This window comes from Phytophthora ramorum (genome assembly GCF_020800215.1).
Source record: "Phytophthora ramorum isolate Pr-102 chromosome Unknown Phyram_PR-102_s0003, whole genome shotgun sequence".
Taxonomy (NCBI): Eukaryota; Oomycota; class Peronosporomycetes; order Peronosporales; family Peronosporaceae; genus Phytophthora; species Phytophthora ramorum.
In genome coordinates, this window is record NW_027150649.1 from 2,327,376 (window position 1) to 2,349,926 (window position 22,551).

The window sequence follows — 22,551 nt, forward strand, 5'->3', positions numbered from 1 at the left end:
TAGTACAATAGTTTCGCACACAGACTTACTCTGGCAGAAAGGCTTGGTCAACGTGCCGAATAACAGTTAGCATCGCTCTCTTGAACGCACCATAGTTCGAGTACGATGGGAGGCGTAATACATCCGGTTTGTGCTCCATCGTCGGATACAGCATGTCGTGGTCGAGGACATTGTCAGTCTCCGGATATGATGCGATAGTAATTCGATCGAATTCTCCTTCTGATCGAAAAAAGCGCTCGTTCACCAATTGGTATGTGCCAGTCATGAACAGCAAAAGCAGTTGCTGCTCCTCCTCGACCAGTTCATTCATCAAGCGGGGCAACCACACTTTTGCGCTTTCAATGTCGTTGCCCCCCATAGCTTCAGGTCCGCAAATTTTCCAGTCCACCGCAGTGCTCCAATCGATCTGTAGGGCATTAAGACGCGTCTCCGGGCCGTTAAAAAGCACGCGAAGAGCATCTCCGTGAAAAAGTTCTAGCGTGGCTGGCAACACAGCCTCGAAGCCTGCGGCAAACGAGCGCCCTGCAGTCTCCCAAGGCTCGTCATCGGCAAATTTGTACTTTCCTTTGCAGCCGATGCACCGCAAAAATGTCGGCGCGAAGTCTAATATCCCGCTTAGAGGCACATTATACAGCACAAAGTGTGCAACCAGCTCGCCTAGCAAGAAGTATCCGAGTAACTGAGTCGACACCTTTTCCTTTTCAGACGATAGTGGATTACTCTCCAAATCGCTACTAGATCCACGTACCAGCAAACCGGGCACTTCTTTGAACAACCCCGCTGCCAACCGAATCAGGACAAGCTTCAAGTTGCTTTCACGATTGTCAACGCCTTGGCTGTTTGCACCAGCCCGCTCGATGGAGAAGACTATGGGGAAACGAAAATCTTCGGGCTCCAGCATCTTACCCATGCCAACAAACTGTTTCCAGAAGCATCCACTTGCACGCGAAAAAACAAACGCTAGCTTTTTAGTCTGCATCCCCGAATGTTGCTCGCTACTTGGTTTTCCGTTATCAACGCCAATCGAGATTTGCCCATGAATTTTCTTGATAGAAGGGATGATGTATGCCCAAACATACTCAATCTTGTTGTCAAGGCGAAGAAGGAAAGGGTTTGAGAGCAAAAGTCCTTCCATTCGCTCTATCCGCTCGGTATCACTCTGGCACCAATCATTCAAAATGTCAAAACAGGTCGGGTCCCGTGCTACGCATCGCTGCCACCGACGAACAAGCCCTCTCTGCTGATATTTACCCTCCATTCGGTGCAACCTCGAAAGTTGCTTTGTCAGTTTGTGATGCATGAACTCTTGGATGCACGTTGCGTCCACGGCGTACAACACTGGAATCCACCCGCCTGAATCTTTCGCTACAACATTAAATCCCTCCAGCAGAAGCGCACGGACACATAACGGATGGTTTTCCTGGGCTGCAATGTGCAAAGCAGTTTGGCCAGTCTCCTTTACCACTTGATGCACATCAAAGAGCCCGATATTGCAAAGATGTGTAACCAGTTCATGATTGCCCGCCGCAGCAGCAAAATGAAGCAGAGACCACCCGTTAGCTGCCTTCTGGTTCAAGCAGTCTCCAAATACGTCAATGTCGAGCGAAAGCGCGATAATATCCTTCGCGTTTTTGGTCATTTCGGGATTTCGACTCGTAGCGGCAACACCAGCAGCTTTGCACAAGATCATCAACGGATATAAACCCTCGCTGGACTTCTCCTGAAGCATTGATGGCTGAGCAGCAAAAATCATCTGACAGATCTTTACGGAATATCCGTTGACAGCCTGGCAGGCGTAATGTATCGGGAAGTTGGAGTTCAAGTCAGCCATCCCCACTAATGCTGCGTCTTCCCGGATGAAGGGAAGGCACAGGCGGTTAGCTTTTGCTGATTGTAGCATACAGTGAAGAGGCATACACCCCCGCAAATCTTGATGAAGCAGCAATTTTCTATCATGTTTCAGAAGAACCCGACAGCAACCGACTGACCCACCCAATGCGGCGTGGTGCAGAGCATTGCGACTGTGTACATCTGTAGCAAAAATGTCGACTTTACGCTCGTCTAGCAGGTAGCTCAAACACTTGACAAGTCCGTTCCTCGCAGCATGCATTGCCAGGGTCCTGTTTTCGTAATTCTCATTTTTCCAATCCGCGGGGATGTTCGTTGCTCCCGTGTTGTCTTCAAGCAGCTCCATTAACTGTTTCAGGTTCCTGCTGTCGCAGCATTGAAATAACCAATCCAGTATTCGCTGAGAGGCTTTTACACAGCGTGTTAAGTACGCTTCAGGATCACAACGAGTGCAAAGATACTTCGGGGGTGGGTAGCTCTCAAAATTTGTCAAAAATCCCACACAGTCGGCATGCTCCCAAACACCGCAATCCTCTTTCCAGCATTGCAACCATTGCCCGCGGTATCCACCAACGGATGTAGCTCCGCACCCACATCGAATTTCGCCGATTATCATCGATGGCTCAAAGTCCATATGATCGTCGGCGTCAGCATCGGCATCGACAAGTTCGGCGCACACCTTACTGTCATTACCATCACCCTTGCCATCTTCTTCGCCAGCATGATCGATCGTGATCCCTGGCATTGACGTTGGCATCTCCAGAGCGTTATCCTCTACTTCTTCATCACCGTCCGATAGCTGCGTGAGGTCAACTTGAACATTGCCACTGGCCCCTCCAGTTTCCTTGGGTGGACTAGGTTGGTGCCTTTTCCGCTTCTTACTTGTCCGTGTAGCCTTGCGGACAGGGGCTTCGTCTTCGCTGCTGTCAACGGCAACTTTTCGTCGACGAGAACTAGGAAGAGGTTGCGATAAGTCCGGAAGGTCGTCGTCATCTTCATCATCGACCTCCACTTGTGAGTACAATAATCGCTTGCGACGCCGTTTTCGGGTGCCTAAGCTATCCACACTCGATTCACTGTCAACGCTAACATCGCTATCCTCACTCTCACTTCCTTCCGGTGGAATGTATTCATCATCGCCACCGTTGGTCCAGATTGAGGAGGACGTACGCTCTTTTTGCTGGAGTGGTTTGGGACAGGATCCACTGCTTTGTTGCCGCTCCTTGTGCCGGAGTTGGGTTCGTGTAGAAGTCTGCTGTGGGTTCCGACTTGTAGGTGTTTGCTTTTGTGCACGCTGCTCCTGACGAGATGTTGCTTGGTGAAGTCTCTGACGCAATTGTTCCTGTTCCTTCGCTCGCTGTAATCGTTTCTGCTCTTGTTGCTGTAATTCCGCCAATTTTTCTCGTTCCTGCTGAGCCCGAAGCCGCTGTTGGTATTCCTTTTGCCTTCTTTGCAGCTCCTCATGCGCTTTTTGTCGTTGTCGCTCGTGTTGAGTGCGCCGCTCGCGTTCTTGAGATGCCTGATCTCGGTACAGTCGCTCTTCTCGTTCGCGGTCCAACCTTCGTTGATCTTCGGCATGCTGTTCAGCGTGTTGCTGATGCTGAAGTTGTACTAATCGATCCCGCCGTGTTCTGTCAAGCTGCTCTTGGCGCTCCAGCGCGAGTCTCCGCTGCTCGAACTCTTGGATCACTGCTTCTGACGGGTCTCTATTTGCGACTACTGATGGGGATGTGCGTTGTGCAGCTTGAGCCGCTGATTGCGGGAGTGTATGTGAAGTATTTGCAGATACGCCAGCCTCCGGTTTGACAGATACTTGATCCTGCAGCTGCCTATTATCCCCTGATCGCTTCTGACGCAATTTCTTGTAGAAATCCTGCAGCTCCGGGTGGAACAACCAGATCTCCACCTCCGTGCGAAACGCTGAGAGGTTCCCTGACTGTACGCGACTGTGGAAAGCCCAAGAGTTGATGCTGTTAACATAGAACTCCTGCAGCAAATTTGAGGCAAAGAGCTGAACCACCTCGAGAGGCAGCCACGTCTCCATGCCGTTGCGCCAACGCGTGAATACGAGCTCCCAGCGCTGGCCTTCGCTGCGGAAGCACTGCACGAGGTCCAGCACCTTGACGAGGTCGCCGCGCACGACGCGAGGCATATTGAGCACGTTTCCCTTTGGCAGGTCAGCCATCGTGAAGGTAGAGATACTGCTCTTGGCGTACAGATCTCCCTGCGTAGACATGATGATGAACTTGCGCTTGAGCTGGAAGCGCGCGTACCAGAAGCGGCGCCGCGGGTCCGCGTGAATGTACAGTTTCTGCGCGAAGACCGCCGGCACCTGCGGACGGAAGCGCAGATCTCCGACACGCGGTAGCACCAGCCGCAGCCCGCGCCCCTCCGGCAGCGCCGGGTACGCCTTGGAGCGCATGTCCATCGTGAGCGCGCGCTTGGTGGTGTCCAGAGGGTGAAAGGTGGTTTGACCTTGTGGGAGGCATTATACCTTCGGTGTCACTCGGACGGAGTATTAGGGTGTGCCACATCAGTCGAACTTAGTGAGGGGAATGTGACACAGGCGAAACCTCAGAGATATTCCTCCAAGCAGCGACCGGGTGGCTATTAGCCCAGATGTCTCGCGGCCCGACGATCAACCGGGAGGGGGATGAACTGCCCTTCCCGCCGGCGGAGCGCGAGGTGCGCGTGACGCTGCGGCGCCACACGACGGGCGTCGTGTCCTTCGGCGACACGGGCGACCTGTGCACGGAGACGGACGACGTGGACGTGGAGCTGGTGCACCAGGATGCGGTCAAGCAGCTGATGCGTCACGGCAGCGTTCTCTTCGCTGGCGGTGTGGCGGGAAGCGTCGGCAAGACGGTCACCGCGCCGCTCAGCCGACTCACGATCCTCTTCCAGGTGCATAGCATGGTGTCCACGCGCCACACCGACCGCTTCTCGCCCACGGTGGGCAGCGCCTTCACCAAGGTGCTCAAGAATGAGGGTGCGCTGGCCTTCTGGAAAGGGAACGGGGCCAGTGTACTCCATCGCTTCCCGTACTCGGCGGTCAACTTCTTCACCTTTGAGATGGTCAAGAATGGTATCATCGCGCAGAACCACCCGGCATTCACCCAGAACTCGTGGACCACCATGTTCGTCTCGGGCGCGCTGGCCGGCGCGACGGCCACGGTGGCCTGCTACCCGATCGATCTCATCCGAACCCGATTGGCGACTCAGCTTAATACAGATATCCGCTACACAGGCATTCGCCACGCTGTGCAGCGTATTAGCGCCGAGGAGGGCGTGCTGGGACTGTACCGCGGCATGGGCGCTACACTCATGGTCACGGTCCCCAACCTGGCCATCAATTTCACGCTCTACGAATCGCTCAAGGAATACGCGCGGTCGTTCCGTCGAAGTCAGGTACTCTCGGGACTTACAGGCGTCGAAAGAGAACAGGCTGCCGAGATGCACGACGGTTCACACCTGAGCGTGACAGACACGCTGCTGTGCGGCGGAACTGCCGGTATCGCATCGTCATTGGTGACGTTCCCGATCGACGTGGTGCGCCGCCGATTGCAAATCTCGGCCATTCACGCAGAGAGCGCAGGGATTAGGCCGACGCCCTCGGGCATTGCGTCGGAGCTGTTCCGGACACAGGGTGCTAGCGGGTTCTATCGCGGATTGACGCCGGAACTCATGAAGGTTGTGCCCATGGTGGGCATTACCTTCGGCACGTTTGAGCGACTTAAAAAGCTCCTGACAGTGGAGGATTAGACTCAAGGAGTAAAGAAGAAGGAAAGGCTAGAGCTCTGGTCGTCCGGTGGATAACTTCCGACTGACCTTTTCCGTTAAATAATACTGTACTGCGATGCACGTGGGTGGCACATAACGTTCTGGTGCAGACAAGAGCGTTTTCAGGAAGCGAAGTTGGTGTTCGTCAAAGGACGGTTTGTTGATATTAGATCCCATGATGCCAGGCACCAACATCAGCCTCACGACGCTGCGAAATGGATCCACACGCCAACGCGACAGAGCAACACCTACACAGCAAACGGAACGGCATTCATACTCTTGAGAAGTTGAGCGTGATATTGTGAGCGTGACAGAACAGTATTGTACGCTATCGCAGCAGCAGCATGTCTCCCTCTTCCAGCGGAAGGAGCAGCGAACAACGGGCTGTGGACGTCTGCAGTGACAAAGCGTCCTTCGAAATAAAATGCAAACTAAATAGACTAAGAAGACCGAACGAATAGCTAGCCAAACCTCGTGTTGAGCCTGTCCCTCCTTTGCTGTTTGTCAGCTGGCTCGTGTGCAGCACGCGGTCGTGGACAGATCGCAGTGCTCGCTGCCGGTCGTGGTCACCTCGATCACAACATGTTACCCGATCGCCAGTCCTAGCGATCAGTCGCAGCGGTCGCTTGTTCTTGGCCGAAGCAACTGCATATGCGCGTGTCTGCAAGCCCGTTCCGTATTCTGGTGGACGGGCACGGCAGAAGAAGAAGACGCCGTTGAAAAAGAAAAAGTTAAAACTTGGAGTGTCGTTCGTTGGTGGGGCTGGACTGCTGCTGGTGCCTGTGATGGTGGTAGTGCTCGCTCAAATATGGGGGAGGAACAGGCTTGGCTGCTAGATTGAAACGGAGGAGATTTTGCTGGGTCGCGCGGGCCCCCACTCATTCTCCATCTGTGTGTAGACGCCTTCGGGCGGCGGCATGCACAGCTCGTTCTCCCAGGAGACGACCTCCACCTCCTCCGTGTGTTTCCACGTGAGTACCACGGTCGCGCCGTCGCCCTTCTCGAGTTGTGAATTAATTTGCCGGAGCACCTGCCCCCTCGATTTGTTCATGACCAGTCGGTGGTTGATCGCGTAGAGCGTGTCCCCGACGCGAAGGCCGCAGCTGGCCTCGGCCGGTCCCTTGAGTCCGTGCCAGTTCGTGGGCTGCCCGCCCTGACCGTGATCTCGCGGCACGAAGCGCTTGCCGTCTAGTCTGTAGAAGTCCGTGACCACGACCTCTGCGTTCTGTGTGATCCGGCTGCCGCGGGTCTTGACCATGAGGCCTAACCGTCGGAAGAAGTCCTGTCTGCGCATGCCGGGCGTCTCCAGGTACGGGAGCTGCGCGCGCGGGCCGACCTGCACCGTGTCGGAGTCGCCACTTACTCGGACCTCCGTCTGCCGGTCGTGACTGAGGCTGGTCGCGTAGATGGGGGAGCCGTAGAAGTCCCCGCCGCCGGGCATGCCGTTATGGGACCATCCCTGTCCCATGGTGGTGATTGACGCCCGAGAGAGGGTCTGCTGCTGCTGGAAACCGAGGGGGGTGCAAGTGCGCGCTTCCTCGCTTCAGGTCAAATGCACCGTTCGTTCGTGGAATGAAGCCCAATTGTGCTGACCGGATGGGTCTCATACTAAAGGCAAGTGGGGAGCGTTTGCTAATGTAACTGACTCCTAAACCCTAGCGATGTGTGACACACACCATTTCTCTCCAAACGGAATACACCTGCTGTCCCGCATGGCAAGTTCAACATAGGGTATCGAAAACGCGAAAATGAGGCGAGTGGCGGTGGGACAGCGCGCCGCAGCCAGACGCTGGTCGGCGCTGCTGCCAGGTGCTACGAGAGAGATGCAGCCAAAGACGCAGCGTTTAGCGGACGGCGTGCTGGACGGTAACCGCACGGCGCTCAGCAGGTCCATCACGTTGGGTACGAGAGACGCCAGCTTGAAGTTGACTGGCGCCACTTTGGCTGGTAGAGTGACGTGGGTTTTCGGCTGTGCTGTTGCTGTTTGACCTTGATGGCAGTGGAGTCGACGCTCAAGAGCGACGAGGAACAGGCGGAGCTTCTGCTGGACAGCGTGCTGGCCCAGCGCCGATCCTTGAAGCCCACGCACGTGGACTCGGCGGGGCTCACGTCCTTCCGACTCGGTATCGCTGGGCCTCCAGGTGCCGGCAAGTCCACCTTTATCGAGACGCTGGGACAGCTCCTCACCGCCCAGGGTCACAAAGTGGCGGTGTTGGCTATCGGTACGCTATCGAAGTGTGGTGCTCTGCATGGCGCTTCCTCCAGGCATTGACATGCTGCGGTCGCTTGCTGGCAGATCCGTCGTCGTCGAGGTCGGGCGGATCCATCCTGGGAGACAAAACCCGCATGGAGAAGCTGTCCAACGACCCAAACGCGTTCGTGCGCCCGTCGCCGACGCGTGGCACGCTCGGTGGCGTAGCGCAGCATACGAACGACATCGTGCTGCTCTGTGAGGCCGGCGGATACGACATCATCCTCGTGGAGAGTGTCGGTTTGGGTCAGTCGGAGATCGTTATTGATGATACCGTGGACATGGTGATGCTGCTGGTGCCTCCTGCAGGTGGCGACGAGTTGCAGGGTCAGAAGAAGGGCATTGTGGAGATTGCCGACATTGTGGTGGTTAACAAGGCTGATGGGGAGCTAGCAGGGTATGTCTTGTTGTGACTCTGCGCTTTTCTTCGAGTGAGCGATTGTACGCTAACAAGTGCGCTTTAGCCCCGCGAAACATACCGCCGTGGACTACATGCACGCCATGCACTTTATCCGTCGGAAAGATGCCGATTGGGAACCGAAGGTGAGATTTTACCTCGATTCCTTCGATGACTGTGAATGTTGTGAGTTGTCTTAACTTCAGTGCTGTGTAGGTAAAAATGATTTCCTCTTTGGAAAACAAGGGCATTGACAAGGTGTGGGCTGTTATTGAGGAATACCGCACGACAATGGGCGATCTCGACAAGGTAACTAACTAACTGTTCACGCAAAAGTGCTGGAAGTGTGCCGCTAACACCCTTCTTCCAATAGATCGCTCAGAAGCGCAACGCCCAAAGCTCAAAGTGGATGTGGAACCAGCTGAACGAGCAGCTCATGCGTTCGGTGTCACGCAGTGCGGCAGTTCGGCACAAAGCTGACAAGATGAAGGAGGATCTGGTTCACGGTTTTGTTAGCCCTCGCTCTGCAGCTGCAACCGTGCTGGAACTATTTCTAAAGTCTCAGCAAGAGGAGTGAACGTTGAAAACGACTGTGAAAGAGTTGCCTAGTCGATCAAACCGACGAAGCGTGCGTGCATCCAAGAACAGTGTTCAGGGCGGGCCAAATGCTCTACTGAATGGAAGAGTTGTATGTACTTCGCATTGCTTGATGTTATAATTGTACAGTTGAGTGCAACGTGTAAGTTAATTTCTGTCTGCCAGTGGTGTCTTGTGTCGGCCGGTTTAATAGATGGACGAGGTGGGTGGCATCTGCTCCGTAGACAGCATTGGGAGTCCGAGTGTCGACGCTTTGGCGCTTCCTGTGGCGGCAGTGGTCGCTGTTGCTAGCTTGCGGGTCCTACCCTGTCGCTTGGTTTTCTGGCGTGGTGCTGAGATTTGCTCTTGCTGCTGTAGCATAGCGTAACACGAGAGAACTTGAAGGGCACACAACTCAGCTTCAATGAGACTTGACAGTCGGTGGCGAAGGTTTGGGGAGGCTTTTGCCAGCAGCTCTTCTTGCGACGGAAGGTACTCAACTCGTGTTGCATCATTTTGCCGCTTTTGAAGTTTGTACGGAAAGCTTGAGGTAGCTGCTCCCATCTCAAGCTGGCCATCGAACCCTGTCACTGCTGCGCGTGCTCGCTTTTTAGTTGCCCCTGTTGTTTGCTTATAGAGCCCGCTGACGGCCGAGCCCATCGGTGCAATGAGGATGGCAGCAGTTCCCTTGGATTGACCTGCAGAGCGAGCGCGAGCCATTTGTCGTGACGCATCGGACGCCTCCGCATCGTCATCGCCACTATTCTGGGCAACAGAGGAGCCGCCATCACTGAAATAACCGATCGATCCGGCCATGATCATGGACAGCCCGCTGTGCTTGCGCATTTCATCGTCACGCGCGAGCTTGGCGAAATACTTCTGCGCATGGCTCCGGATCTGTGCAGACGTTCGTGTCTTGATCTTGGCCGCCACCTTCTTCCACTCGCGACCATAGAGCCGCAAGCCGGCAAGGAAACTCTGGTGCTCTTGCTCAGTCCAGCGGCCTCCATTCATACCTGTCTGGCCCTTTTGATGGGTCGCGTTGGATGATGCTGGAGCGGGGGCTTTCGTCTTTGTCGTTTCAAGCGGCATCGCCATTGGAGAGACACTCGCGGGCGTCGACGACACTAGCGGGGCGATTGCTGGCGAGTCCACGTTGCTGCAGTCGCCTTGTAGCATCTCAATTGTGTGCGGAGCAGCAATCGGGGCCAATTCCATACTGGAAACCGCAAAGGAGCTTGTTGTTGGTCGGGGCGACGCTGGAGGGAGGGACATGAGTGTTGTGGACGAGATGGGGTCGCGAAGCATCGACTACGTGTAGCTGTTGGTCCGTTGCTGTCCGCTGAGCTGGTGCGATCCACGCTCGCTGGTTGCAGGTCGCCCGATGGATTGGATCGCTGAACGCCGGTAACTTGAGAAGTGAGCTGCGCCGATCCCGAGGAAAGATATTCTCGCAACTTTTTGGCGCTGATCGGTTCGTTTCGCAGTCTGTCTCGCTCCCTTGACTGGGCCTGAGTATGACGGGGGCGCTACCGGTAGGAACGGCGCGCGGGGCACGCTAGACGGCGGCTGGATATAAAGCAAAACCACCGAACACTGGCTTCTCCTCCTCGGCCAAATCTTTTCTTGAGTGTGAAAACCCCCACCAAAAGATTTGCCCAATGCTGCTGCATCGCGCGCGCGCAGGCTCCGCTATTCATAGGGGCGGTGCTAAGTGCTCGGCCCGCATGGCCTTGACAGATAAGCAGCATCGTTTCAATCGTGGAGATGTGAGTCGCATTGGTCGACACGCATATTTTTAGCCTAACTGCTGCTGCTTGAAGCTAACACGAGTGGTTTCGGCCACCTTCCCGTCCGTTAACAGACCCTGCGCTGCGAATCCAATGCCGCGGAAAGCGCCCACGACATCCGCAGCCGACTTGGCAGCAGACAGGGGATTCGCAGGATCCGAACGCTCAGCTTCGTTGCAGACTTGCTCCGCGTTCTCGTCTCCACCAGCTCGACTCAACTCATAGCAGCGCTTCTCCTGCCACATTGGTGATATACGCACTCGCATCCACGCGCTTACTGTCACTGGCAAGCTCCGTCCACAGCATCTGATGAGGCGCTAACATGTCGCGCCAAATCGCTGCAGCTTCGCCCTCCGATATTTGCTCGTTCTCCCGGCGCTTGGCCTCCAGGAAGTAAGAAAACCCCGCCGACTCCCGCAGCGTCTTCTTGTTGGCCGCATCCACCTCTGCATTATAGATCTCCATCTCGGTTTCGTAGCGGCGCTTATCCTCAGCAGCCATACGCTTGTACGGTTCTCGCTCCTCTTCAGACATTTGACGCCACAATCGGCCGCAGAGCGCCGAGCATTCGTTGTGGGACATCTGATACGTCGAGAGCAGCTCAGCACGCTTCGACATATACATGAGATTGTACGCCGTCTTCGGTCGTCGCGGGGATACGGATTTCCGCTTTTTGCGTCCCACCACCGGTTCTTTCACCACTTCGTGCACCACTTCTCGAACAACTTCAGGTTCAACATCCTGCTCCTCTTGAACCTTCCGCTTTCGTGTCCGTCTTTTTTTCGGGTGATCGACAGCCCGCTGTTCTTCCTGCTGCGTTAAATAAGCCTCCATGTCTGCACGGAAGCGCTCCACGTCGTCTTCAGCCTTGCGTTGAAATGAGGCACGTTCGTCCTCACTTAAAGCCTTCCACGTCACGCCTATCTCACGCATTATTTCAGGGTTCTTGAGGTCGGGTCGCTGTACTGCTAGTTCTTGCCGCTCCTTAGACAGATAACAATTATACGCATTCATAGGCAGTCGCGGTGCCGCTGCGTCCCGACGAGCGAGACGCCTGAGCTCATCGAGACGCTTGTGGGCTCGTTGAACCGCCGATTCCATGTAGGCTGGTGGTTTGTATGCGTTCATCTCCGTCTCATACCGCCGCTCGTCCAGCTTAGCCAACTCATACCACTCATTCTTGTCAGCATCACTGAGACGCTTCCACAGCTGACTCATTTCAGTACGAAACTCATTAATCGTCATGTTCAACAGCGTGAAGCTCTCGCGGTTGTGGCTCATGAATAGCTGGAAGCCCGTCTTCGCCGGTTTGGGGGCGAACGGGTCTTTCAGGGGCGCTTTTAGCGCGGGCGGGATTTCCGAGGTCGCCACGAGCGCTGGCTGGAAGCGCGCGATTTCCTCTTGAAAGCGAAGCTTGTCTTTCGCAGCCATGTCCTCCCAGACTCGGCGTTCGTGATCTGGCAGTGCTCTCCACTGCCGTCCCACCTCTCTCGAGACGGAGGGGGCTGCTAGCAACGGGTTCTCGGCAATCACCTCTGGCCGTCGACTCTTCCAGAAGCAAATGTAGGCGGTGTCAGGCTGTCGCGGTTCATTTGGCCGCTTCTTTCGTTTAGTCGGCAGATGCGGTCGCTCCGGTTGCTGGCAAGGTGGAACATGCATGCGGAAGGTCTCATGAGTCTAATTTTCAGTGCAGTTCTCTGACTTTTGAAACGCACCTCGTCTGTCTGCTGACGCATGTGCTGATGAGCTTCAGTGTGATAGCGCGCCTTGTCGAATTGCGCCAGCTCCACCCACGGCTTGCGCTCAACAGCCGCGAGCGACTTCCATTGCCGCCCCAGCTCCGCCGAGACCTGCTGTACGGACCACGCAGGGTTCGCCTCCGCTAATTGTTTACGACGGGCGCTGGAGAAGTGCAAGTACGCGTTCTTGTGGGGTTTTACCGCCTCGTGACCGTCAACGTAGCCACGCAATCGCTTGGAAGAAGGCGCCGTCTCCATCGTTCGTAGTCGAGCCTTTGACACTTTTGACCCCCCCCCCCATTTGGTCCAAGGAAATATAGTTTTACCCAATCATAACGCATCATGTTATTTGGTTGAAGTTGTCTTTCTACTGCTGGACCATTCTCCGCAGGCTACGCCTGGCCGCCCAGTGCGTGTGCACTCTGCGCAGAGCCAGGAACAACACCCCGGCAGCAGTCGCGGCAGCCCCACTCGCGCTCCACGGGTTCAACGCAGTGCCCAAGAGGATCACGCCCCACGCGAACTCGCAGCCAACGTGCAAAAGCCGCGTTGCAGCCAACACTCCGGCGCCGTCGAACTGGAACCCGCGCGTGAGGAAGAGCTGCTCTGCAAAGGCCAATGCGCCTGTGCCCAAGATGGCGCTCCACGTCCCAAGCGATAGATCAGTCTTGAACTTACCATGTTGTACGACCAGCACGGCAACCAGTGACACGAGCGTCATCGAGAGCAAGAAGTAGTGCATGACTACCAAGTGAGGCACCTTCTGCAGACTGCGCAGAGAGACATAGGCACCCGCCTGCATGAAGACCACCACCGCGGCGCACCCAATCGCCAGCGATTCACCAAAAAGAGACGACGTCACGAAGCTCGCCATGGAGCGACGGTACCACTTGGCATCCGTCGAGCCATCCTTGCCGAAGAGAAAGGCTGGCCGCACGACCAGTATAGCACCAGCAACGCACACCACAGAGCAGGCTACCGTGAAAATGTCTGGCTTTTCCTTGATGAAGAGGGCAGCCTGGCAAGAAGATTCACGAAAGCGTGAGAAAACGTAAGGAACATGCAGCAGAGAAGGCGGTCTTACCATTGCGAACGCGAGTAGCGGACTGAAGTAAGTGATTGCTGTAGCGTTCGACACCGCCAGAGTCTGCAGCACCAGGAGGGTTAACGTCATGGCAACGCAGCCCGTCACGCATCGGAGCACAAGTGGACGATGGAACTCCTTCTTCACGCGCATCCTGATGCCAGTAGCCGCGATGGCAGCCTGTCAGAGACACCCAAGAAAAAATCATTGGTCAGTGTATTAGCTCGATGGTTGGTACCCTTCCCAGCAAAAACGTACAAGTGTGAGCAACCACGACACAAGCGAGCGCCAGAAGAGCGTTTCCACGGGAGACAGCTTGAAATCGGCATCTTTGGTCAGCGTGGCGATGCACGACGCGAGGACGGCCGACGTGCCCACGAGGATGAGCCCAGCGATGCGGTTGGCAACGCTGCGCACGACCGCACGGCGCATGAAACGCGGGAGCCACTTGCCCTCCGTCGACATGGAATCGAGCGAGTCAGAGGCTATGAGCAGCGGCAGGTTCTCCAGGTGGTGCATTGCTTTCTTGCCACTGTCGATTTTCCCAGCGGGCGCAGACCTCGTGGCCGTCGCGTACACGGCGCCGTAGACTGCAGGTAGCGGCATCGCTCTCCAACCTTGTCAGCGTGGTTGTGGTCGAGAAGCGAAAATGGCGATCTTAGCGGTTGGCGCCGCGTGAATCAGGGCTCCTTTTGTGGCATCCTGATTTTCATTTTTATTTCAAATCGTTGAAGCTGTCTAACGATATCTGCTTCACTGTATGGTGTCCTCGAGGACACTATAATAACGTCGGTAACGCCAGCTGCTGCTGGAGACTCTCCGTTGCTGTTTAACACAGCCAAGTTGTGGCGCAGTTGTGGACTTGTTCGGCTCGTGCAAGTTGATAAGTCGAGTATGGACTTGGCCTTCGACGCTGCTTGAAGTTTGTGCTCGCTCAACACAACAATGAGACCCCTTCAGATATCGTTTTCATCACCGCAGTCGAGGCCATCGATGTCTCCTGCACAGATGAAGGCCAGCGCCATCACGGCGGTCATGAGCTGCGATCTTCGGTCGGAACGACAGATTGCCCGGCGGCTGGCACATAGCCTTTGCAAGTGTCAAGCAATGATTGCTGCAATCACCGCGGATTACACCGAGCGCCGCCGACGGCAACGTCAGACGCTCGGCATAGAAACCGCTAGCGGGTGTATCTGCTCAGTTCATTTCCGTACGAGCCAACCAGAAGCACACAGCGCACAGCTCCGGGTTCGCACATCTCGCAGAAGCAGCTCACGCGACACAGGAACCGCGGTGATCCCGTGTCAAGCGAGCAGACAGAGGTACACTACTATACACTGACGTCCGGTGGCGGGAGTCTGATTCCACGTCCGACTCAGATTGCAACGACAGACGCGCGTGCCTTGCAGTCCACTTGGCGACAGACGCAACTAGACAAGCACCGCACACGAGAGAACTCGCGCGTGGCACCTCGACAGTCCACGCACCAACCAGCCACCTAGTGCGACCGACACACACGTCCATCTTGCTGCCACCCATGGGCGACCACCAGGACGCGAACAACCGCGGCGAGCGCAATACGTCGAATCTCGCGGCCATGAGCGGCATCGACTGGAGCATCTTTAAGGACGGCGAGGAGGACGCGTTCGGGTGGCTGCTGCGCAACAACGCGTCGTCCGCCGCGGCCGTGAGTGCCGCGATGGCTGGCGGTGCTGCTGCGGGGAGTCTGACGAGCGACATGCTGCCCCTGGACGACATCGAGATGGACCGCATGATAGCGGGGGCGTCAGCGTTGGCTCCGCAGCAGGTGGGCAAGGTTCACACTGCTGGTGCAATGGCAACAGCTGGAGCTGAGTTCGGTGGCCCAGCGACCAACGTGAACGCCCGTTCGCTGGCGGCTCAGCTGTACGAGGGGCTGCGGTCGTCCCCCGCAAGGCCGTCGGCGAGCCTAATGTCGATGCTGCCGAGCATGCCGCCCTTCGACAGCGGCAACTTAAGCGTTGACGGCAGCTACGAAGACTTTGACGAGTTTGACGACGATGAAGACGCATGGGACGAGCAGGAGGAGAAGGACGCGGAGAAACAGACAGGAGCAAAGTCGACGGCGACTGCAAGAACTGAACGCGGGAAAAAGAGAGGGAGTGCTGCTGCTACGTCGAAGGGCGTCGAAGAGAAAGCTCCTGCTGGGAGTCGAACTTCAAGAGCAAAGGGCAAGGCCAACGCCTCGAGTGCCGCGAAGAGCAAGCGACCACTAAAGCGCAAAAAGAGCGGGTCGGCGTCGCCCACACAAATAGGGTCTGGGTCCGATGAAGACATGGAGAAGAAGCAGCAGCGACGTGTGAAAAACCTGGTCTCGGTACGTGAGTTCCGCAAGCGTAAGATGAAGCAACTGGAGCAAAACGAGGCACGACTGGGTCGACTGGAGGCGGAAAACATGGACCTGAAGATGCGCCTGAAAATCGGCAAAGAGGCAATTCTGAGCGAGCAGCGTGAGAAGCAGCAGATCAAGGAGCAAATGCGGGAGATGCTGCAGCGAAATGCGAACGAGCAAGAGATCGCACAATTCCTGAACATGTACAAGGTCACGTACTCGGACTATGGGCCGAAGCGACGCGAAAAGCTGCACTTTCATCTGTCACGCATCCGAGAGCTACTGCTTCCCACGCAGGTCACGAAACTGAGTCTGTACTCGGTGGAGCAAGGTGTGGATATGCTCAAGCGCGATCACGTTATAAAGGAAGACCCGATGTCTGCGCCTGAATCAGCCACAGCTACCATGAGCCTATGGGGTATTCTGGCCGACGAGCTGGAGGTGTCAGATGAACAACAACGGCAGATTTTGGAGCGCCGTGCAGCGATCACAAAGGTGCGCGATGATCTAAACCACACCTTGAGCATCGTAAAGAAGTTGGAAGATGTGACTGATGAGAAGAACACGGCGCTCGAAGCCCAGGTGGCTCAGCTGCAACAAATCCTCACTCCGTCTCAAGCTACCAAGTTTATCATCTGGGTCAAGGAGAATCCAGCCTTCATGTACATGCTGGATAAGCTGGTGGACTCTACCCTGCAGAACACGAGCACCGCGGAAGAGTGACCTCACTGATCGTCGGCCACGCACTCGCATTTTCTTCACCACCAACCATCTTCATTCATCTTCAGCAGCTTTGTAGCCCGGTGGGGTATTTATTTGGTGGGTCTGTCGAATGTAGTAAGCAGAGAAAGATGTCCGCATGAAACATTGTCTATTCACCGTTGAGTCAACCGTCAACGGCCTTGACGATATTGTTAATGGTCGGCCACGTGTGTAACCATCGATTGGTTCAGTTCAGTCTTGTTGCTACTCTCTCGAGGCAGGTGCTAACCTTTGCTACCAGCGGGGTGCGAACACCTTTACCTCGGGAACAAGTTATTGGCCTGGTGAAAGACCTTCGCCATTTTCGCCATTGTGTCCATAGTTCCGTTGTAAAGCAGCTTTACTGGAAGGTTTCCGCCAACGTCAGTCTGGCAGATATAGGTTAATGAAAACCCTTCAGGATCCTGGACACTCGCATCTTCCTTGCAGTGGAAGCACGAGAAAAAAATATGCCCACGAGTTGTTCCTGGGCGCACAGGCACGTCGGGATGATCGACACTTCCAAAGCAGATCGAGTTCTCTCTTGCAACGTTGAGTATGCAAAAGTCTCGTGGAGCCACCAGTCCACCGAGAAACGGTTTCTGAGTGTTCACGCACACGCTGACATCGGCGTCGTCGTTAAGGTCACTGCTGTTGAATGTCTCGATGACTTCAAAGTTGGCTTCGTTGAAATCCCATACGCCGCGATCCCTAGGGTCTTTGCTGTCGAGGAAAGCCATAAACCTGGCCATTGAAATTCCCGTAATGAAAACTTCGATCTTGAATATCGCGAAGGGTGTCTTGTTTTCAGCCAGCTCGTAGATTTCGCTGCCGCGGATAGCCTTTACTAGCTTCCACGGACTCTCGTCACTCAGATAATACGCCAAGGTTGCATCCATCTCTTGGATGCGAGCTTTGTACTCAACTGGGATGGACCCACTCTCCGGCATAACCGAAGATTTTAGACACCTCGTCTTCACGGGCGTTGCCGTCTGAGGAGCTACGGTACTAGGCTTCGCGGTCCATCTCGCATCGCCCAGGTTTCGAGAAGATCCACTGCTCTGTCGGTCCGAGTGAATCCATGGGTGCAACGTCAGAAAAATGCCGTACGTCGCCACACAATAGCATAGTCGTTGATGGAGCGAGAAACCGTCTGCCAGTGCGACCACTAGCAGAATAGACGCCGCAAAAAGCGACATCCACAGACCAATTGCAGCGTTCATGCTGGTTCCATCAGAGCCGTCGCTTGCTACAAAACCCAAAAATGATGCAACACGGTATGAAAATCCATCGCTACTAGGACGAGCGTTTAAGTTGGTTGGTCGCTTTGCAAGGTCATTGTCGTTCGAGCTGTCCATGAACGAAAGCCTGCGAGGATCAGTGAAAGAGTCTGCTCCCGTCCACACTTGGTCCACCATCATAGACTCGCGACGTTCGGATTCCAACATGGACCCTCGACGGCTGGAGTCCATCATGGAGCTGCGCATCATTGAGCTTCGACGACTTGACCCCATCGTCGATTCTGAGTCTACCATCGATCCTCGGCGCCCCGATTCGATCATCGAACTTCTTCCTCCGAAGCTGACACCGCGCGATTCTCGGCCTCTATTCTGTGTGGTGTTTGGGTGCATCATGCGGTGTGAATCTTCACGCAAGCGAGGTGGGGTGTCGGGCGAGGAGCCCTCGCTCTCCTGCCAGATCTGGCCGAAACACTGGATGCAGATGCGCGAGTTGCCCTTGAGCACTTTGGGGAGCCCCCTGCGCACGCCCAAGAGCGGGAACTTGAGCGTGCAAAACTGGCACCGCCACTTGCGGCACTGTCCAGCAACCCATCAACACAGCAACCAAGAGCAACATTAGCTTCGTCAGGAGCCAGGGCAAGGAGACTGCAGAGCCGACTTACGTAGTCACATCGCTTCGGAGGTAGTAAATCGCGCAGCACCTTCAGGTTGGCGCAGTACAAGCATGTCTGGACCTCAGTACCGTCCTCCGCCGCAACATTGCGGGCACCGACGCCCATCGTGTCCATAGCAGGAAGCGTTGTGCACGCGCTGACTGCTTCGTTAGTGCCAGCGGTGAACCTAGCGAGCGGCGTAATCAGCGTGAATCCTTTTCTACCAATCCCAGGATTGGAGCATTTCGATTGGTCGGAACCACTTCAAGCTGACAGCAACCGGGGCCAAAGTATCTTCATTTCGCGATGCGGTTTAGCTAGCTATGAGATCCTTTTACCTAGACTCACGCAGGAGGCATGAGCAGGCTGGACCAGACCGTGACACCCGTGCCGACGAACCCGATCACGATCGCGCCCACGAAGAGTAGCACGGGGCCAATCTTCTTGGGCCCTAGCAGCGGGCCGTCCTCGAGCTTCAAGATGAAAGCAGCCGGAAAGCAGAAGCACACGACGGTGGAGCATGTGCCGCCGATGATGCCGAACACCACGTTGATACTGGGGCAGAAGATGGCCAGGAGCAGCGCCAGCAGCACCAGACTGCTCGTCACGGCCACATGGCGGGTCCACGAGTCCTCGGAGTTGGAAAAGAACATCATGTCGATTGTGAAGCGGCACGGGAAGATATTCAGCGGGAAGGCCACGGCCACCGTGAAAGTGATAGCGGCACGGCTGATGGCGATCAGCGTGTCGTTCATCGGGAAGCTGAGCAGAATGTTGCCTTTGTACTTTGGCTCCACAAGCTGGGGACCGAAGGCCAAATACGCGACCACCCCGATCGACAGGTAGATCAGGAAGGAAATTAACGTCGCGCGGTCCACAACTTTGTTCATACGCCGAATGCATGGGCGCTGCAGCTCCGTGTAGATCGAGAAAACATTGACCTGGTAGATAAGTGTTAGAACGACGGCAGCAAATGACCACATGTTCATGCAATGCCTTCTTACCTGGCACGTGAAGGCGAACATGACGATTGGCACACTAAGCATGAAGTCTGGGCCACGACTCAGGTCGATCGTCCAGCTGATGTCTTTTGGAATTCCATTGGCACTCGTATACATGATCGATCGAATAGCCACCGCCACGACTAAGAAAATGATGGAGAGCACGCCCAGAATGGACGAGAACTGAAGGCTGCTGATGTCTTTCATGAGAGACAGAGGGAGCATGATCGTTCCACACGACAACGTCATGAGCACCCAGCGCTGCGCGAAAATGCTTTGCATACCAAAGCAGAGCTCGCCAAGCGGTGTGATGATGTCTCCCAGTGTCACGAGGTACGCAACAGAGATACCAAAACAGAAGATGAGGATATTCACCTCGACGAAAATCGTCATCTACGATGGAAAAGCGAAGAAATGGGACTAAGTACTGCCACCAGAGCAGTAAACAAAAATACCAATACCTTCGTGCCAAAGCAGTACATGGCCAAATCCTCGTACGACTTGAGCCTGGCATAATGGAACGTAACAGAAAACGCGTCAGTCTTCTGGGGAGTCGTTGCAAGCGCAGAGGACTGCATCGCTCTCTTACTTGGTGATATCCTCGGCGCGAATCAGCAGACGAATCGTGTACACAGTTAGAACAGATGCCAAGACTAGCTGTGCCACAGCAAAGCCCAAGCCGGATACTGCAACAGCGTACGGTAGCGATAGAGCCCCGGCGCCAAGCGTAGCGCCAGCCAAATTAAAGACCGATCCACGAATCGAGCCCTTTGAAGGAATAATCGACTGGTGATACGGGAAAGCATCGCTGAGAAGGTCGTCATTCGGCTAATTCGCAGTATTTGCAGGCGGCGACAAGACAATAGCAGATAGGAAGCGTTAATAAGTACACATGAAACTCACACCTTTCTCAATGCTGCCAGCGCAGGAGCCCCACCTTTCGGGCCCGCATCGGTGACATGGAGGCGATGAAGCTTCCAATCTTTTTCATTTTCTGTGAGGAAGAGAAAATAACCGAGTCAGCACTCTTAGACGTAGCACCGTAGCAAACTCCGTCCAGCAACACGCTTGGCACAGCACATGCTCACACGCCACAAGAACGAGTTCACCTTGAAAATGAGCGGCGTGTAGCCCAACTGCTTCAAGTACGAGTCTCGCAGAGGCCGGTTCCTCTTCACGTGGACGTCGCCTCTCTCGACATGTTCCGCCGTATTGCGGTCGTACACGCCGTTGGCAGAGGAAGACAGCGAATTGGAGCGCCCCTTCGAGTGCGCTGGTAGCAGCGGCTCCGTGACGCCATTGTCGCTCTCGTGACTCATCGGAGCAGATTTCCTGCATACAACAACCAAAGTGTGTTATCCAACGCGCGCAGCGACCGAGAGACGCTTGCCACCCACCTTCGGGAAACGCACCGACAGCGGTATGATCCCACGCAGCCGCACAGTGAGATCGTTTAAATGGTGGTTGTTGTACACCAAACTATCTATCGGCATACTAAATATGCCGAAATTTTGGGACATGCGCTATCGAAACCCCACACAGTACCAGTCCGTTCCAGATCTATTGTCAAGTTCAACTATTTGCTTGTTCCAAAACTATAGTCAACTTGTTGCACTAGCTTTCACTATGGCCGTCAATAGTAGAGCGGGTAGAAATGATTCAGAGCACTTGATGCTCCGGGGAAGTGTTCACTCCCGGGCAAACTTGGACTTCGACATGTGACGAATCTTGAAAGTGTTGTCTCCGCCAACAGCAGCGCAATCATCCATAACGCACTGTAGAGTTAGGAACCCTGCATTCAGGCTTGCCGGTGGCAACTCATCGAAGGTCACCTTCACGTTCTCTACCAGCTCGTCTAGCGTATGCGCAGCCATGCGCTGCTGGCGCGCCTGGAGAGCGTTGAAGACAGCTAGGTCCAACATGTTCGTGTCGGGACTATTGGGCGGTTGGGACTGCAACTGCACATTACATCCGGACACCTCTACTGCCTAATACCACTCGGTGTCATCCGGCTGTACGTGAAGGGGGGGGGGGGGTATCTTGCTGCACGGTGATACGCCTCCCGTTCGCGGCTCCAGGGAACTTGGCTCGGATTGACGGCAGCACGTGCTCCATCAGCATCTCCCTGTAGGAAGTCTTGTTCACCGTCACAGGGTAGGAGACCATGGTCTATTGCAGCTGCTGCGTTTTGCTGGCTCGTGCTTCATTGTAATGGGTCTGCTTAGACCCACTACTTAAGCTTACACGTGTGCGCACGTGTATGAGGAAGCATAGGAGTAGTTTACTTAAGTTCAGTATACTTGTATCCGCAAGTATACTTAAACTAAGACAAAGAAACCGAACGATAGCTTTGGTGCCAAATGAGAACTGTATTGATTGTAAATGGGGTTTCCTCCTAAAACTGATATTTCTAATGAGAGGTTCTGCCATTGGATGGCTGGCAGAACCCCTATCTATTGAATGACTCTCATTGGTAGAAAGGTGTTACTTTCTACCAGTCATATGCTTTTTGCTATGAATGTGGACCACCCTGTGGAGTGGTCAACCTGAATGTATCCATTAGTGCATGTTGCACTAAGGTAGGAGGTGAACCGACTGTGTAGTCCCGCTACAATAACGCTATCCGTGTATCCGTGTGCGACATGGGACGCGTCACACTTTGTTAATTGAGTTTAAGTATAGAAAAGGGTTTATGCAGGGGTACACCCGTCATACTGATGATCTCTACAACTTACTTGAGTTGTGTATGCATCTGATTCATGATATCCCCGAGAACTCGCCGCTTTCGCCATGGCCGCATCGTAATACCTCTTGATGTCACAAAATCCTCCTACATTGAGTGTCTGCAGAACCTGTGACGTGTGTGAAGGCAATAAGAAGAGCTTGATATTGTTAGCGATCGCATAGTTCACACTACGTTGCGTAAGATGAGAGTAATTGCCCTTCCTAAACCAAAACCTGCGGACGGGTGGGGCCAATACTGCGAACGCAAAACTTGAGCAATGAGAAGAACACATTGCCGTTCACGTTACTACTCTCAGTTGTGGTGCATGTGGCACCTTCTACGGCACCATCCGAC

At 54.9% G+C, this 22,551-nt stretch overlaps 9 protein-coding genes across 9 annotated transcripts; 3 read left to right on the forward strand and 6 right to left on the reverse strand.

The window, feature by feature from the left end:
• Positions 1-25: 25 nt before the first annotated feature.
• KRP23_3922 (uncharacterized protein) lies at positions 26-4,276 on the reverse strand (the record flags this gene model as incomplete). The annotated part of the gene is made up of 2 exons (XM_067888837.1): positions 26-1,464; positions 2,443-4,276. The coding sequence occupies 2 exons, from the start codon at positions 4,274-4,276 to the stop codon at positions 26-28; spliced, it is 3,273 nt and encodes a 1,090-aa protein (XP_067748040.1).
• Positions 4,277-4,467: 191 nt separating this feature from the next.
• KRP23_3923 (Mitochondrial substrate carrier family protein B) lies at positions 4,468-5,610 on the forward strand (the record flags this gene model as incomplete). Its single annotated transcript, XM_067888838.1, has 1 exon — positions 4,468-5,610. One exon carries the CDS (start codon positions 4,468-4,470, stop codon positions 5,608-5,610), a length of 1,143 nt encoding a protein of 380 aa, XP_067748041.1.
• Positions 5,611-6,460: 850 nt separating this feature from the next.
• On the reverse strand, positions 6,461-7,096 carry KRP23_3924 (uncharacterized protein; the record flags this gene model as incomplete). Its single annotated transcript, XM_067888839.1, has 1 exon — positions 6,461-7,096. One exon carries the CDS (start codon positions 7,094-7,096, stop codon positions 6,461-6,463), a length of 636 nt encoding a protein of 211 aa, XP_067748042.1.
• Positions 7,097-7,376: 280 nt separating this feature from the next.
• Positions 7,377-9,235, forward strand: KRP23_3925 (Methylmalonic aciduria type A-like protein, mitochondrial; the record flags this gene model as incomplete). Its single annotated transcript, XM_067888840.1, has 9 exons — positions 7,377-7,530; positions 7,629-7,850; positions 7,925-8,276; positions 8,344-8,422; positions 8,493-8,585; positions 8,650-8,782; positions 8,876-8,964; positions 9,039-9,075; positions 9,231-9,235. The coding sequence occupies 9 exons, from the start codon at positions 7,377-7,379 to the stop codon at positions 9,233-9,235; spliced, it is 1,164 nt and encodes a 387-aa protein (XP_067748043.1).
• A 204-nt stretch (positions 9,236-9,439) lies between these two features.
• KRP23_3926 (Protein LHY) lies at positions 9,440-10,031 on the reverse strand (the record flags this gene model as incomplete). The annotated part of the gene is made up of 2 exons (XM_067888841.1): positions 9,440-9,495; positions 9,551-10,031. 2 exons carry the CDS (start codon positions 10,029-10,031, stop codon positions 9,440-9,442), a joined length of 537 nt encoding a protein of 178 aa, XP_067748044.1.
• An 830-nt stretch (positions 10,032-10,861) lies between these two features.
• On the reverse strand, positions 10,862-12,639 carry KRP23_3927 (Nucleolar transcription factor 1-A; the record flags this gene model as incomplete). Its single annotated transcript, XM_067888843.1, has 2 exons — positions 10,862-12,280; positions 12,358-12,639. The coding sequence occupies 2 exons, from the start codon at positions 12,637-12,639 to the stop codon at positions 10,862-10,864; spliced, it is 1,701 nt and encodes a 566-aa protein (XP_067748045.1).
• Positions 12,640-12,748: 109 nt separating this feature from the next.
• On the reverse strand, positions 12,749-14,071 carry KRP23_3928 (uncharacterized protein; the record flags this gene model as incomplete). Its single annotated transcript, XM_067888844.1, has 3 exons — positions 12,749-13,399; positions 13,466-13,645; positions 13,724-14,071. 3 exons carry the CDS (start codon positions 14,069-14,071, stop codon positions 12,749-12,751), a joined length of 1,179 nt encoding a protein of 392 aa, XP_067748046.1.
• Positions 14,072-15,002: 931 nt separating this feature from the next.
• Positions 15,003-16,559, forward strand: KRP23_3929 (uncharacterized protein; the record flags this gene model as incomplete). Its single annotated transcript, XM_067888845.1, has 1 exon — positions 15,003-16,559. One exon carries the CDS (start codon positions 15,003-15,005, stop codon positions 16,557-16,559), a length of 1,557 nt encoding a protein of 518 aa, XP_067748047.1.
• Positions 16,560-16,855: 296 nt separating this feature from the next.
• KRP23_3930 (putative sodium-coupled neutral amino acid transporter 6) lies at positions 16,856-21,394 on the reverse strand (the record flags this gene model as incomplete). Its single annotated transcript, XM_067888846.1, has 9 exons — positions 16,856-18,394; positions 18,481-18,658; positions 18,820-19,412; positions 19,476-19,865; positions 19,934-19,979; positions 20,062-20,300; positions 20,410-20,466; positions 20,582-20,804; positions 21,249-21,394. 9 exons carry the CDS (start codon positions 21,392-21,394, stop codon positions 16,856-16,858), a joined length of 3,411 nt encoding a protein of 1,136 aa, XP_067748048.1.
• Between the last annotated feature and the right edge of the window lie 1,157 nt (positions 21,395-22,551).